We start from the raw sequence: 13876 nt of genomic DNA on the forward strand, positions 1-13876 counted from the left end.
TCAGCTGTCGGGAACCACTTGGTTGTGCTGTGAGCCTGACTGCTACCTTGAGGCTGAGCCTCTGTCCCTCCACGGTCAGATGCCCAGGGGATCCCATGCTCTGTGCCCAGCAACCAGGGTTGCGTTCCAGACCCTGCCCCACCTCTCTCTGGCCAGTCCTTGAAGCCATGGTCACCCATCCAGTCCCCACAGGATGGAGGAGACGAAGCCCAGAGCAGGTTCCTATCTCCTGCCTGCTTCCCACCCTGGTCCCTGAGGGGTGACACCTGAAGACCTGTGCAAGTGGGAGGGTGGCAGGCCTTGTCCAGGCTGCTGGTTTAAGCCAGGCCCAGGGCCCAGGAGGCTCCAGAAGGCTGTCCCACCCCATGGGGTCCCGGTTCCATCTTGGCAGTTAGGATGTTTGGCTTGTTTCCCCACCCTCCTGCAACCTGTGGGAATTTAAAAACAATGGTTTTATTTCTTTGAGACAAAAGCTCTTTGGCTTTAATACACAAAGTGAGCAAGGTCCTTGGTGGGCTCCTGAACCACCGCCTGGCCCAGCCCCTCCAGGGGTCACAGGCAGCAGTCTCGATCGCCGAGGACAGAGGTGCTGAGCTGCACACCAGGTGCCCCGTTGGCCTCTCGGGCTCAGGAGTCCGGGCTGGAGAGAGGGGCTGGGAGACCCCGCCCAGCCTGTCTGGGGACAGGGACAGGAGGAGGCCACTTCCTGTACATCTGCCCCCTTTTCTGCTGTTGTCACAGTGGGAGGTGGCCAGTCCCACTGCGCTGGCCGTCAGTTCACTGTGGGCACCTGGCTGTGGTGGAGGCTGAACTCCTTGGCCTTGAGACGCAGGCTGGCGATACTGTTGGCCATGTTGACCCCTGGGGTGGCAGGGCCTGAGCCTCCAGGGCTGTAGGGTGGCACAGAGCTGGAGGCAACAGGAAAAACAAGGACACATTGGTATGGCTGGCGGCCTCTGGCTGTCCTGGCTCCCCTCTGCAGCCTAGGTGAGGCTGAGCGGGGCTGCAGGACATGAAGTCAGAAGTGCTCAGAAGATCCTCTGAGAGCAGGGCCTGGATCCCATGTCCCCAGGATGGAGGAGGGACGAACACACCTGGTTTAAAGTGCACATTTGGCACTTCTCCTGCCCAGGTTGAGGGCAGGGAGGGCAGCCAGGAGAGCTGGGAGGACGGAGGCCACAGAAGCCCACCCACCATCTCTGCCCCCTGCAGCACAGCCATGTACACAGACTGAGGAGGGACAGCCCCTGGAGGAGACGTGTCCCAGCTCGCCGGCCGCCTCCTTTCTGCCTGGCCACCTCAGGCAGAAGTAGCTCTGGGCCCCAGTCTGGACAACGTCCTTCTGGGTTCCAGCTCAGCGTTCCTCTCCACACACCCACGCGTGCAGACCATGCTCGTGCACACACTCACAGGCAGGCACACTCACCCACACGCTGCTTGGTGGGTCCCTGGTCCAAGGACACTTGGACACCATCCAAGCTCTAATTAGCACCCCAGAGGAGTCCAAACACCCAGGGGATCCCAGCTGCCCCTTCCAATCCAAAGGGGTCCCTGCTCTCACCTGTAGGGGGACGACGATGGCCAGGAGAGATAGTCTGGACTCAGGGTGGTAGGCCGGGGAGCCACGGGCTGCTCGATGGCGGCCTCCTGGCTGTAGGACTTGAGCAGCGAGGCAGAGCGGTTGGCCAGCATGGCACGCTCGTTCCTGCGGAACTTGGCACGGCGGTTCTGGAACCAGACCTAGGGCAGCAGGTATGGTCAACAGGGTCCATTGGGCTGCAGGGGAACCCACACTTGGGTGTGTGCCTGCCCTGCACCCACCCGGGGCTGGCAGCCACACTGTTTGACCCTCAGCTCAGCTTCTCCTCTGTGAAATGGTGTGGTGGTGCCTACCTGTAATCCTACCTAGTCAGGAGGTGGAGGTAGAGAGGATGGGGGTGAGGCCAGCCTGGGCAAAAAGTTCGTAAGACTCCATCTCAACCATGCCATGGGGGGCACCTGTCATCCCAGCTATGCAGGCCAGGCATAAACCTGACATGCTGTTCGAAAAATATCTAAGGCAAAAAGGGCTGGTGGAGTGGCTGAAGCGACAGAGCACCTGCTTAGCAAGGGACAGGCCCTGAGTTCAAACCCCAGTACCCAAACTGGTGCCTGCTGCTAGGGAAGCATGGGTTGGAGAAGTGGTGAAGGAAGAAGAGAGGGAAGGAGGGAGGAAGGGAGGAAGGGAGGGAGGGAGGCCTCAGCCAGATGGACGCCAGCCAGGCTGGTGTGAGAGGTGCTGGAAACTCAGCTCAGAGCTGGCATTCAAAGAACAAGTGCTTAAAACGTTAAAATCCTCCACGCCAGGCTCTGTTCTGAGCACTTTGCAAAGTCATTCACCCCCTGCATGGTAATGGGCCCCGGCAACATAGACCCGTGTATTCATTTGGCCGGGAGGAATCTGAGCACAGAAAGGGTAACCTGCTCCATTCAGGTCACACAGCTAGTTTTGTGGCAAGGCTCAGATTTGAACTCCAGCCCTCCTGGCCTGCGATGCCCGTGTCAAGTGCATCAGCCTGGGTGAATGGCGTGGGCCCCACGGGCTGACCTGGACGCGCGCCTCGCTGAGGTTGACGCGCCGGGCCAGCTCCTCGCGCACGAAGGCGTCGGGGTAGTGCGTGCGCTCGAACACGCGCTCCAGCGCCTGCAGCTGGCTGCTGTTGAACGTGGTGCGGTTCCGCCGCTGCTTCTTCTTCCGCTTGGCGGCGCTGCCGCGGCCGGGACTGGGACACTCACCTGCGGAGAGGCAGGGGGTCAGCCCGCAGTGTCCCCGGGGGCAGCAGTGTCCAGGGACAGCTGCAGGATTGCCCTTCACTCAGCGTTTTGCACTGCGGCTGTCCTGTGTCTCCCTCTGCAGACTGAGCGAGAGCCAGGACGGTCATTCATTCGCCCCTCAAGGTGTAGCCACCCATGCTGCAGGCCAGGGGCAGGCCTGTGGGACAGAACTGTGAGCCCATCGTCTGAGAAAAGTGATCTGGGGGCCACAGCTAGAGCCCGGGGCACAGGAGTGGCTCTGTCAAGGACCTAGGGGACACAGGAGTGTTCCCAGCACCTGTTACTGAGTTATGATAAGACTCCATCCTCCGTGTTCTGGTGGCTCACGCCTGTAATCCCAGCTGCTCAGGAGGCAGAGGGGATCAGGAGGATGGAGTGTGAAGCCAGCCTGGGCAAATAGTTCTTGAGACCCCATCTCGAAAAACCCTTCACAGAAACAGTGCTGGAGGAGTGGCTCAAGTGGTGGAGTGCCTGCCTAGCAAGGGTGAGGCCCTGAGTTCAAACCCCAATACTGCCCCCCCCCAAAAAAAAAATCCCCCAGGGCAGCAGGGCAGGGCTGCCAGGCGGTCAGCGCCCAGGCTCCTTAGTGCCCACAGGCCACAGGTGCTCCCAGGACTGTGCCAGGGCCCTGCTGGGGGCCGGGGAGTCAGAGGACTCATCAGTGCTGGGGGTGCCAGCTCTGCTCTGGGAGAAGGAACCGGCCATTCGGCCCCTCTGCGAGCCTAGGCTTGAGCTGTGTTTGAGGGGCACCGTGAGCCGGTCAGTCAGGGAGGGAAGGTGTCCCAGGCAGGCACAGGAGGCCCAGGGACACAGAATGAGCGAAGCCCCAGAGCTGCAGGGAAGGTATGGTACCAGCACTTCCCAGTGGCCATCGCCACCTGGGTGATGTCCCTTGGAGGACGAGGTGAGGTTGTTCAACTAGTTTCCATATTGAGATTTATCCAGGGGAAAAGCCTCAGATGTGTTTGTCCCTCATGACTCAGCTCGTTGCCTCCTCTTCCAGGAAGTCTTCCCTAATTCCTGAGTCCCCATGGGACTCTCCTTCCCTCTGCTTGCTCACCCAGCACTTGGACCCAGTGCCACCCAGGCAGGCACTTCCTCGTGTCTCTGATTTTCTTATTAAAAATGTATGTCTTAATAGCAATGTAATATCACTGCTTCCACAGTGACACATTCAGCAGAGGGCTTCGCCTTCCCCAAATCCACACCCCACCGTGTACAAGATCCCAAGTATAAATTAAAAAAACAACCAGCATGAGGTCATGCTGCACACGCTGGGTATATTTTTTTATTTCATACCATTCTGGTACTTTCCATCTGGGTCCAATAAACCTAACTAACTTCTGTCTCTCTCTTTCTGAAATGCCAATATTGCAAGTATAATAAAATGTGTGTAATATTTTCTCTCCCTTTTCTATCAAAAGAACACATGACATCCCTATTCATTAACCCTCACACACACTTAATAATGCACCCTGGGCACCTTCACACACTGCATAGAAACAGCCGCTCCTTTTCCCAGCTGTATAATGCTCCACGTGTGACTGTGCTGTGAGTCATTCAACCAGGATTGTAGTGATAAGCGCTTGGCATGTTTCCAATCTTTCGAAACTGTGCAAACGGATTTTCTATTTTTGCCGGTGCCTATTTGGGGCAGATTCCTGCAAGTGGTATTTTTGGGCCGATGAATAAATGCTGAATGTGGTTGGATCCTCTTGGGTTTATCCTACTTCATGCTCCCAGCAGTGGTATGTGAGAGGCCTGTTTCCCCACCATTCCACCACAGAGCCTGTCACCCTTCTGGGTTTTAGTCAACACCTTTCATTATTTCCCCAGTCACACATTTCTCTCGGTCCTGACAATCAGAGGTGGCCATCGGGGGCCTGAGAGCGAGGCTCAATGGCAGAGGGCTTGCCTGGCGTGCGCAAAGCCCTGGCTTCTATCCCCAGCAGCACAGGAAAAAAAAAAAATCTTGTGCCCATTTAAAAAGTGCTGGCTAGGGGCTGGGGTCGTGGTTCAAGTGGCAGAGCACAAGGCCCTGAGTTCAAATCCTAGCACTGCCAAAAAAATGTGCTGGTTTTTATCCAGTTACCGCCTGAAGCTTCTGGACCAGGCCAGGCACACAGGGTGAATCCAGGGCTTCGCACGTGCTGGGCACGCACTGTCCCCGAGTCACATATCCAACCTTGGGGACATTTTTAATGACCAGGGCTGGAAAGGGGGTGCTACTGGGATTAATGGTGTGCTAACTGTCCCCCAATACACAGGACAGGTCTCCACATCAAGGAATTACCTGCTCCACGGGAACCCTGGCTAAGCAGGATGGCGAGGAGTTCGTGCAATTCTGTGTGTTCCCCTTTGAGAAATACTTGCAGGCATGGAGACAAATGTGGGGGTGGGGAAGACAGTGGGGAGGGGACTTGAGTGACCCATGCAAGCTGGCCTTGTCACCTGGACCAGCCTCCCTTGTCATTCCTCACTCCGTCCTCCAAGAAGAGGGGCAGATGGATGAGATGTCTGGTGCCTGGAAAACCCCTCCATCCATGGGGGAGAAACCCCAAACCCAGACAACTAGGGCCAGGTGCTGAAAACTAGGCTGGGGGGTGATGGAGAGCCAAAAAGCAGAGAAGGAAGCTTCCAGAACACCGGCCATGCCAGAGCTGACTTCTAACCTCCTTCAGGCAACACTGCTTGGGCACACGCCCAACTCAGGAGGCATTTCAGCCAAAAAAGGAGAGTTTTTTCGGGAAGTTTGTGAGCAATTCGAAACTGGGGGTGTTTAAATGAAAACCATTTTGCAACCTTGGCCTCCCAGAGGAAAGGCAGCACTTGGGGCTAGTTAAACTAGTGACTCAGAACCAAGACCCTCACACAAAGGATGGCATTTGCTCCCTCCACCCCACCCCGGCACCCCGACACCCACTGGTGTCCACAGAGGGACTCCAGTCAGCCCCCTCCCCAGGTCACTATCAGCAGCTGAGGCCCGAAGCACTCCACCTGAAGTGGTCTGGGCCGGAAGTGGTGCCCAACACCCTGTGTGCCTCACATCCACCTCAGCCCTGCACCTGCTCTACAAGTCCCTTATACCTGGGGAAACTGAGGCTCTGACAGTCCAGCTGGGATTGCAATCCACGTCTGCCAGGAGGCTCAGCTGGCCAGGCTGTGCCCATCTCGGAGGGTCTCAGTTTGGTGACACAAGGGCTCTGTCACTCTCTGGCTGTTCTCAGAGCCTCACTGGTTGGTGCAGAACTTCAAGTCCCCATCACACCCGTCACAAGTGCAGCACCCTTCTACATGGGAGCTTCAAAGACAGTGGCTTGCTGAAGGTCACGAGTAGCTGTGAGGGGCCGGGCATGGCTTGGTGCACCAGCATAGCCATCACTTCAGCCAGCCTGCACCCCTGTGGTGTTACTGCTGTGTGTGACAAGGACCTTCTTGCTACTCGGTCCTTCCGTCCACAGTAGAAGGACGGGGTGCGGCAGAGGGTGAAAGGGCTCTGGAGGGCAGCAGCTCCCAGGGGACACAGACCTTGAACCCACAGCCTTGGCCCAGTGGGGCCTCCTGTGTGGCCTTGGCCTCTGAACCATGCCTGTGTGGGCGCTGGTTCCTAACCCGCCTCCTGAGAAACGGGCAAGCGCATTCCTGTGGACGCCAAGCTTGGGCTTCAAGCATTTCAAAAAGAAATCAGACCTCTGGGAGCCCCAGGCCATTGGCACCACCTCTGCCTTTTCCCAGCATCCTCCCCGGTGTCAGCACTGCCCCAGTAGAGCTGTGCCCAGCATTTCCTTTTGTTCAGTAAAGTCTCTGCCTTTCCCAGGATTCAAAACAAAGGCTGAGCCTGCTTCCATCTGAACAGGCTGTTCAGACGCGAGGAGGGCTGGACGGAGGATGCAGGAGGTGTTCAGATGGCAGAGGCCTGCCGCGTGCTCTCTCCCCCTTAAAACCCAAATTACATTACAATGAAAAAAATGACTGGTCCACAGTTTTCTGCCATTAAATTATTTCACACGTACCATTTATTTGGCTGACCGCGGGCCAAAGACATTTAAAAGCTCTGTTCTGGGCCAACTGATCAAGATACCCGTCCCACCACACACACACACACACACACACACACACACACACACACACAGCCCTTGGTTTTTCTTATTCTGTGTAATTTAAGGGCCTAAATAGTCTGGAGGGAATTAACTGCAAATTCTTCCTAAGACAAATAAACTCAGCCTCTTCGATTGTTCCTTTCTCAAGCGGTGGAGAGACTCTCTGTTTGTTTTGCTTCAAATAGTCAGTTTGCACCCGACCCTGGGGCTGTAGCAAGCTCCAAGCCAAATAAATAACTTTTATTAATTAGCATTTATTCTGACCAAATAAGCAGCCCTCCCCCCCTCCTCCATGTGATCCCAGCCAACACGATCACAAAAATAAACAGTGGGTCCCTAGGACCTTGACATGGATTTCACAAATTAACACTGCAGCTTCGTAGGGAGGAGCAAGAGGCTGTAGAAACATTTATGGCCAGGGACATCGAAGGCAGCAAGTGGAGGTGACCTAGGGTGCGGGGGCTGGCAAAGGTTTCGGCTACCCCCAGGAGCCTTGGGAAGGAAGGGCTCAGACTGGAACTCCAAGTCACACCCTTGGTCCTGAGGTCTCCGGCAAGGGACTGCAGGGAGAACACCCCCTCCCCAGCTAAGAATGAGGACAGGGAGGCCCCGTGGGGGGACGGCCTGGTTTGGCTCCTAAGCCAGTCACTAGCAGAGTGGTGTGGCACCCTTTAACCAAGTCCAGCTTCAGAAGTCCTCTGGAAAATGGGAATACCCCCAAAGTCACGCCGTGTGGAGGCTCTTAACTCTGTCTAAACATCTGAGGAAACTGAGGCACGGGAGTTAAGCAAAGGACATAGGCACTGCTAGTGAAGACCAGAGCTGGGGTCTGCACTTAGAGACCAGCACACAGTCTGTGTCCAGGTGTCCTGCTTTGGGGTTCTGCGGGTCTCCCCAAGAGCGTTAGGGTATGAAAAGGAGGGGTACTGGGGACAGCTGGCATCTCAGCCCCAGGCCAGGGCTGTGAGGAGGGAGCTATGTGCAGTCCATTGGCTCTGACCCTGGGAGAGTCCATAGGGCCAGGCCTGGCACGAGTCAGCTCAACACCATCTGAAGGCAGAGGAGGAGGAAGGGGGAGGGAGAAGAAGAAGTGTGGCTCATGGAGCCCTGTGGAGAGGAGGCTGGCCTCCCGGGCCTCACTCCAGCCAGCATCCCACGCTGGGGATGCAGGAACTGGGTTTTATCTCAGGTCAAGCTGACCTCCGCTCTGACAGTCAGGGACAAGGGGTAAGGCCAGAAGGAGGGTCATGGGTCCACTGGTGGGACTTTCCATGAGCACACATAGAATTGGGTTGCTGGCCAAGCCCCCAGGCCATCACAGTGGGTAGAGCATGGCTGGTGGCCTTGGGTGGTCACAGGCTGCCAGTTCCTGACCCAGGTTGGTGGCCTCCTTGCCTCTCACTGGACATGTCATACCCTCTCCCTTGTAAACCCTGCCTGTGTCCTTAAGCTGGCAACCTTTCTTCCCATCCTGACTCACCATCTTCCAGACCATTTCCTCCAGGAAGTCTCCCAGGTTGGAGCTCCCATGGGCCCCTGCATGTCCCCCATTGTAGCTCTGTCTCACTGCAGAGCAAGCAGTGATCTGAACTACTGTTTTCTGTCTACTTGGAGCCCAACACAGGGCCTGGCACAAGTAAACTTAGTATTGAATGGATGGATGGATGGGTGATGGGTGAATGGATGAGGAATGGATGGGTGATGAAGGAATGATGGATGGGAGGATGGATGAATGGGAGGATGGATGGATGGATGGATGAGCAGCACTGAAAGGGCCTGGGAGGACTTCGGAGCCTGCCTCTTGTCCAGGTTCTGGGTTCCTCCTTAGGGAGCTATGAAAGTCTGGCTGTTGCAGAGTCCCATGAGAACACATCAACAGGGCACGAGGAGGGGTAGGCCACCTGTCTGCCACACCCCCAAAGACGTTTCACCTCATTGATGTCGACCAAACCCATTTTTCCAGCCCCCATCCTGCAGAAGGAGATAGACATCCCAGGAAGAAAGATGAGGTGGGAGCCCTGAAGGGCCCTGTCTGCCATCTCAGCCTCAAGCCAGCAGGCAAGAGCCCAGAGTCACAGGCCACCTCTGTCTGGACTGCTGTGCCCCACTTCTCCTACCTACTTGGGAGGCTGAAGTCAGGAGGATCATGGTCTGAGGTCAGCCCAAGCAGAAACAATTCAAGCGACCCCCACCTCCAAATTAACCAGAGCAAAATGAACTGGTGGTTTGATTCATGAAGCCATGAGTTCAAACCCCAGTCCCATCAAAAAAAAAGGGGGGGGGGCAAGAAATTGGACTTGCTCAATATCAAAAATTTTGTGAACACACAGAGAAAATGAAAAGACAACCCACAGAATAGGAAAATACATCTACACATCATATGTTTGGTAAGGGATGCAGATTTAGAAAATACCAAGAACTCTTACAACTCAACAGAAGAACCACAGTAACTGACTTTAAAATGAGCGAAGTTTGGAGGTATTTGGACAAAGAACCATTCTAATGACCCGTGAGCCTGTGAAATGATGCCACCAGCAGACACCGGGGAGGCACAAGGAAACCACATCCATGCCACTCCACACCCCGGGGGACGGCGATGATCAAATGACAGAGAATTTCAAGTGTTGGTGGGAGGCGGAACTTGTGGTGTTGTGTACAATAGCAGCCATCGGGGGAGTCAGGCTAAAACTCCTCCAAGTGCCACACACAGTCACCCTAGGCTCTAGCAATTCCACTCCCAGCCTGTCGTCCCCGAGAAAAATGAAGCTTACATCCACACAAACACATGCATCACTGTTTGCAGTGGCTCTATTGCTCCTAACAGTCGGGCAGTGGAAACAGCTCAAACATCCATAGTAGAATATTAGTCAACTGTAAAAAAGGACAAACATGGACTGACCTTGAAAACCTGTGTTGAATAAAGAAGCCAGTCACAAAAGATCACATACTGACGACTCCATTGCTATGAAATGTCCAGAAAAGTCAGAGACAGAAAGGAGATTGGTGGCTGCCAGTAGCTGTGTAGAGGAGGACAATGGCTGAAGGATACAGGGTTTCTTTTTGAGACGTGAAAATATTTTAAGATTGGTAGATCCCAGCTACTCAGGAGGCAGAGATAGGAGGATAGCCATTTGAGACCAGCCTGAGCAAAAGCTACTAATGAGACCCTATCTTAAAGAACAAGCCAAGTATGGTGGTCACACATGTAATCCCAGCTACTTGAGAGGCAGAAGTTAGAAGACTATGGTTTGAGGCAGGTCTGAGCCAACATGCAAGACCCTACCTGAAAAATAACTAAAACTGGAAGAATCGAGGTTCGAGGCCAGCCAGGGCAAATAGTTCAAGAGACCCAATCTCTAAAATAACCACAGCAAAATGGACTGGAGGTGTGGCTCAAGCGGTAGAGCACCTGCTTTGCAAGTGCAAGCCCTGAGTTCAAACCCCAGTGTCTTCAAAAGAAAAAAATAATAAAAAATAACTAAAGCCAAAGGGCTGAGGTTGTGATGAGCACATGCCTAACAAGCGAGGACCTGAGTTCAAGCCCATCGAGGCGACATGCTGGAAAGTCACTGGACATACCCTTCAAGCAGGTGACTTCCATTTCAGTAAGGTGGTCATCCAAATAGAACAGAAAGGGGGTCAGAAGAGAATCAAGCCAAGGGGATCCCCAAATCACCCTTGCTTGACGTGCAGCCGGGAGTGGGTGACAGAGTCCGGGGAAGTCATCAGAGGCGCAGCTGAGGGCTCGGCATGGCGGGGGAAGCCTGGGGCTGCTCTGGGTGAGAGTTTCTGGGACCCTCGGTAGGTCACAGGAGAAGAAATGTCCCCATGCAATCGGCCCCAGCAGACTCACTTGGGGAAGCCAGGCTGGGGACAGGTGAGGCCAAAACTGCTTCCCAGGCCCAAGAGCCGTGAGAAATGGGACCATTTTGCCCCAAAGGGGAGCAGGGACGAGGCCCCCAGGTGGAGGACTTTTGTGTCCTGTTCTCAGGCACAAGGAAAGGGCCAGGAAGGCAAAGGTCGACACCACTGACCACCTCAGTGCTCGGGCCCCGCAGTATAGCTCTGGTGGGAGCCACCCCTCCTGTGCCCAGGCCTCGGGGTTCCCAGGAGCTTGTGGCCACACTGTGGTCAGCTGTCTCTAGTCCTGAGACCCCCCCAACCCCAAGCTCCATGCTGGTGTTGGGGTGTCATGAGGAAGAAGAGGGGCTACCCTCTCCAAATGCGTCTGAGAGGGGGGTTCCCAACCGTATCATCTGGTGTTAACCTAAGGTTGATGACCAAGTGCTCGTTAATGGGGGGCTGGTACCCGTGGGGCAGCCCCCCATTAACCGCCAAGGTGGGCGTTCTCTCCCGTTTTAGGGCCCCCCCCGGGCCTCCAACAGGCTGCAGCCAGTTGGGAAGTAGGGGTGAGGGCTGGAGCTGGACACAAAAACAGCACCATTTCATTGTTTCCCTTTCTTTTTTTTTCTTGTTTTATTATTCATCTGTGCATACGAGGCTTGGGTCATTTCTCCCCCCTGCCCCCACCCCCTCATGGGTTCCCCTTGAAACAAGCCTGCAAACGGCTTTGGGGGCTCCAGTCTTGGCGTCATCCATCAAAGCCCTGCTTTGAAGACAGGGAAACTGAGGCATGGAGGGTCAGTGACTTGGCCAAGGGTCCCCAGTCAGGCAGTGAGGGCCCAGGTCTGTCCACTGCAGTAGGATGTCAGGGGACACAAGGTTCTCCCACTCTCACCTCAGAGCTGGGCTTCTGGGAAGCTGGGCTCTGACCCAGCACTGGGCCAAGGGGGCAGCCGGCTGTCACCCCAGCTGTCACCCCAGCACCTGGGTGTCCCGAGTCAAGAGACTTCCCCTCTCAGGTCCTGGGTCCCACCTGTCCATGGGACAGGAACAGCGTCACTCCTGCCTCTTGGCCACCAAGAACAGAGTCACCCAGGGCTTCCCCATAAACTCGATGAACACGGGGTGCTCCCCGGCCCCCACCCCTATGAGGTCCAGCTCGTTCCCCTATTACCACCCTGGACCCCTGGAGGACCCCGGGAATCCTCCTCCCAGCCAGGCCTCCATGGAGAGCAGCCTGGACCTGGGCAGAGCCACGACTCCCAAGACCGAGGGTGGGGGGCCAGCCATGAACCCAGCTGTGGACAGTGCTGCCCCCCCTCCACCCCCGAGGCTGAATTTTGAGGCGACGCTGGAGTTTCTGTGACCCAGTTGTAAGTTCTGGGCGAGTTGGAAAATGTGCATTTGAGGCTCAGCTCGGCGAGGCTCCAAGGCTGTCCGTCTGGAGGGCGCAGTCTCTGCGTCCCACCGCCCCCCCCCCAGCATGGGCCTGTGGCCGGGGAGGATTTCTTCCCCACCCTGGCTTTTTGGCTTCCATTTACAAAACTTTCATTATGTGCCTGGCACTTTTAAAAGGCAGGCGGCTCTGCAGTTAAGCTTGGTGCCAACGAGAATCAGAGAGGTAAATTAACTAAGCCAGGTCACACAGCCAGGCAGAGATTGGGCAGATATTTATGTTCAGTCTGTCTGTCCCCAAACTGGGTGATGCTAGAGGAGTTTCCCTTGGAAAAACTCACTGCTGGAACCCACCTAAGGGTTCCCAGGCCTGCAAAGTCCTCAAGACATCAGTCAGTGCTGGTGGCACAAGGACACATCTGATTCTTGTGGCACCATCATCGGTCACCCTCTCTACCTGAGTGAATTTGAGGGCTCTACCTATACCCAGGCTGGGTAGCTTGGGGCTGGCACTGGGTGGACGCCCATCCGTGTCCCAGTCTCCACCAGGCACCCCTAGTTGTTGCTGTCTGCTCAGGACAGCTGACCCACTATGTGGGGTACAGAGTCTGGGCACTGAGTCACCTTGCATATCTCTGACATGGTCCCCATCACAGCCTTGCAGGACGTCCCCCTTACAGTGAGTACTACCCCAACTCCCTGTGGCGCCCCAGTTGTGCTGGGTTTATACTTCGAGGGGGCCCTCCTTCCCAAGACCACTGTGCTAACTCTTGAAGCAGCTTTTCCAGCCCTGACTCTGCCCCTTGCCCTTGGGAGCCCCCAGTGGAGGGGCTGATAACAGATATTCTGGATTTTTCCGAGGGGCCCCAGTAACCATTTGTTTTGGAATTCTGCTTGCTAAAAAGAAGTGTTCTGTCAGGTGCCTGTGGCTCACACCTGTAATCCTAGCTACTCAGGAGGCAGAGATCAGGTGGATCAAGGTTCAAATCGAAAAAAACCCATCACAAAACAAAGGCTGGTGGAGTGGCTCGAGTGGCAGAGCACCTGCTTAGTGAGCAAGCATGAGTCCCTGAGTTCAAACCCCAGGCCACAAAAAAAAAGTGTTCCCAGGTCTGGGTATGGTGGTTCATGTCCGTAATCCCAGCTACTCAGGAGGTAGAGATCAGGAGGATGGAGGTTCAAGACCAGCTTGGGCAAAACAGTGAGACTCCATCTCAACAAATAAGCTGGGCATGGTGGTTCCTGCCTGTCATCTCAATGACAGGTGGGATGACACCTGTCATCCCGGGCAGAAAGTGAGATCCTATCTCCAAAATAACCAGAGCAAAAAGGTCTGGAGGCGTGGTTCAAGCAGTAGAGCACCTGCCTAGCAAAGCCCTGAGTTCAAATTCCAGTACTGATCAAAACAGAAAAGAATCCCGAAAATATGCTATCTAGTATCAGGTGTTTAATTGATTTGGTTAATAAGGGTGGTTTCCATTGGTACTGGTTAAGGACTTAGTGATGCAAACAGAGTAAATCATGTGGGAAGTGGGAAGTGGGCAGGAAGGTGAGTCCACCTGACTTCCCTCACCCACAAGTTCTTCACAGCCACCCAGGACGGACACGGCTCAGAGAGCTGCTGAGCTGCACTCTGGCTCCGTCCTGTCCGTACGGGAGCCACCTGAGATCGGCCTTTCCTTAATTAAAATTGAAGAAAGATGCAAACCCCATTCCACATGAGA

General features: G+C 55.1%; 1 protein-coding gene across 1 annotated transcript in view; it reads right to left on the minus strand.

The window, feature by feature from the left end:
* Positions 1–438: 438 nt before the first annotated feature.
* Prrx2 (paired related homeobox 2) overlaps positions 439–13876 on the minus strand; it is a 38887-nt gene continuing 25449 nt past the window's right edge. The window contains exons 2-4 of the mRNA XM_074053017.1: positions 2588–2775; positions 1562–1740; positions 439–908 (exon numbers count right to left, since the gene is read on the minus strand). Of these exons, the coding sequence (XP_073909118.1) occupies positions 773–908; positions 1562–1740; positions 2588–2775 (503 nt within the window). The 3' untranslated portion in view covers positions 439–772. The remainder of the gene's footprint in view (positions 909–1561; positions 1741–2587; positions 2776–13876) is intronic.

This window comes from Castor canadensis, chromosome 13 (genome assembly GCF_047511655.1).
Source record: "Castor canadensis chromosome 13, mCasCan1.hap1v2, whole genome shotgun sequence".
Classification (NCBI taxonomy): domain Eukaryota; kingdom Metazoa; phylum Chordata; class Mammalia; order Rodentia; family Castoridae; genus Castor; species Castor canadensis.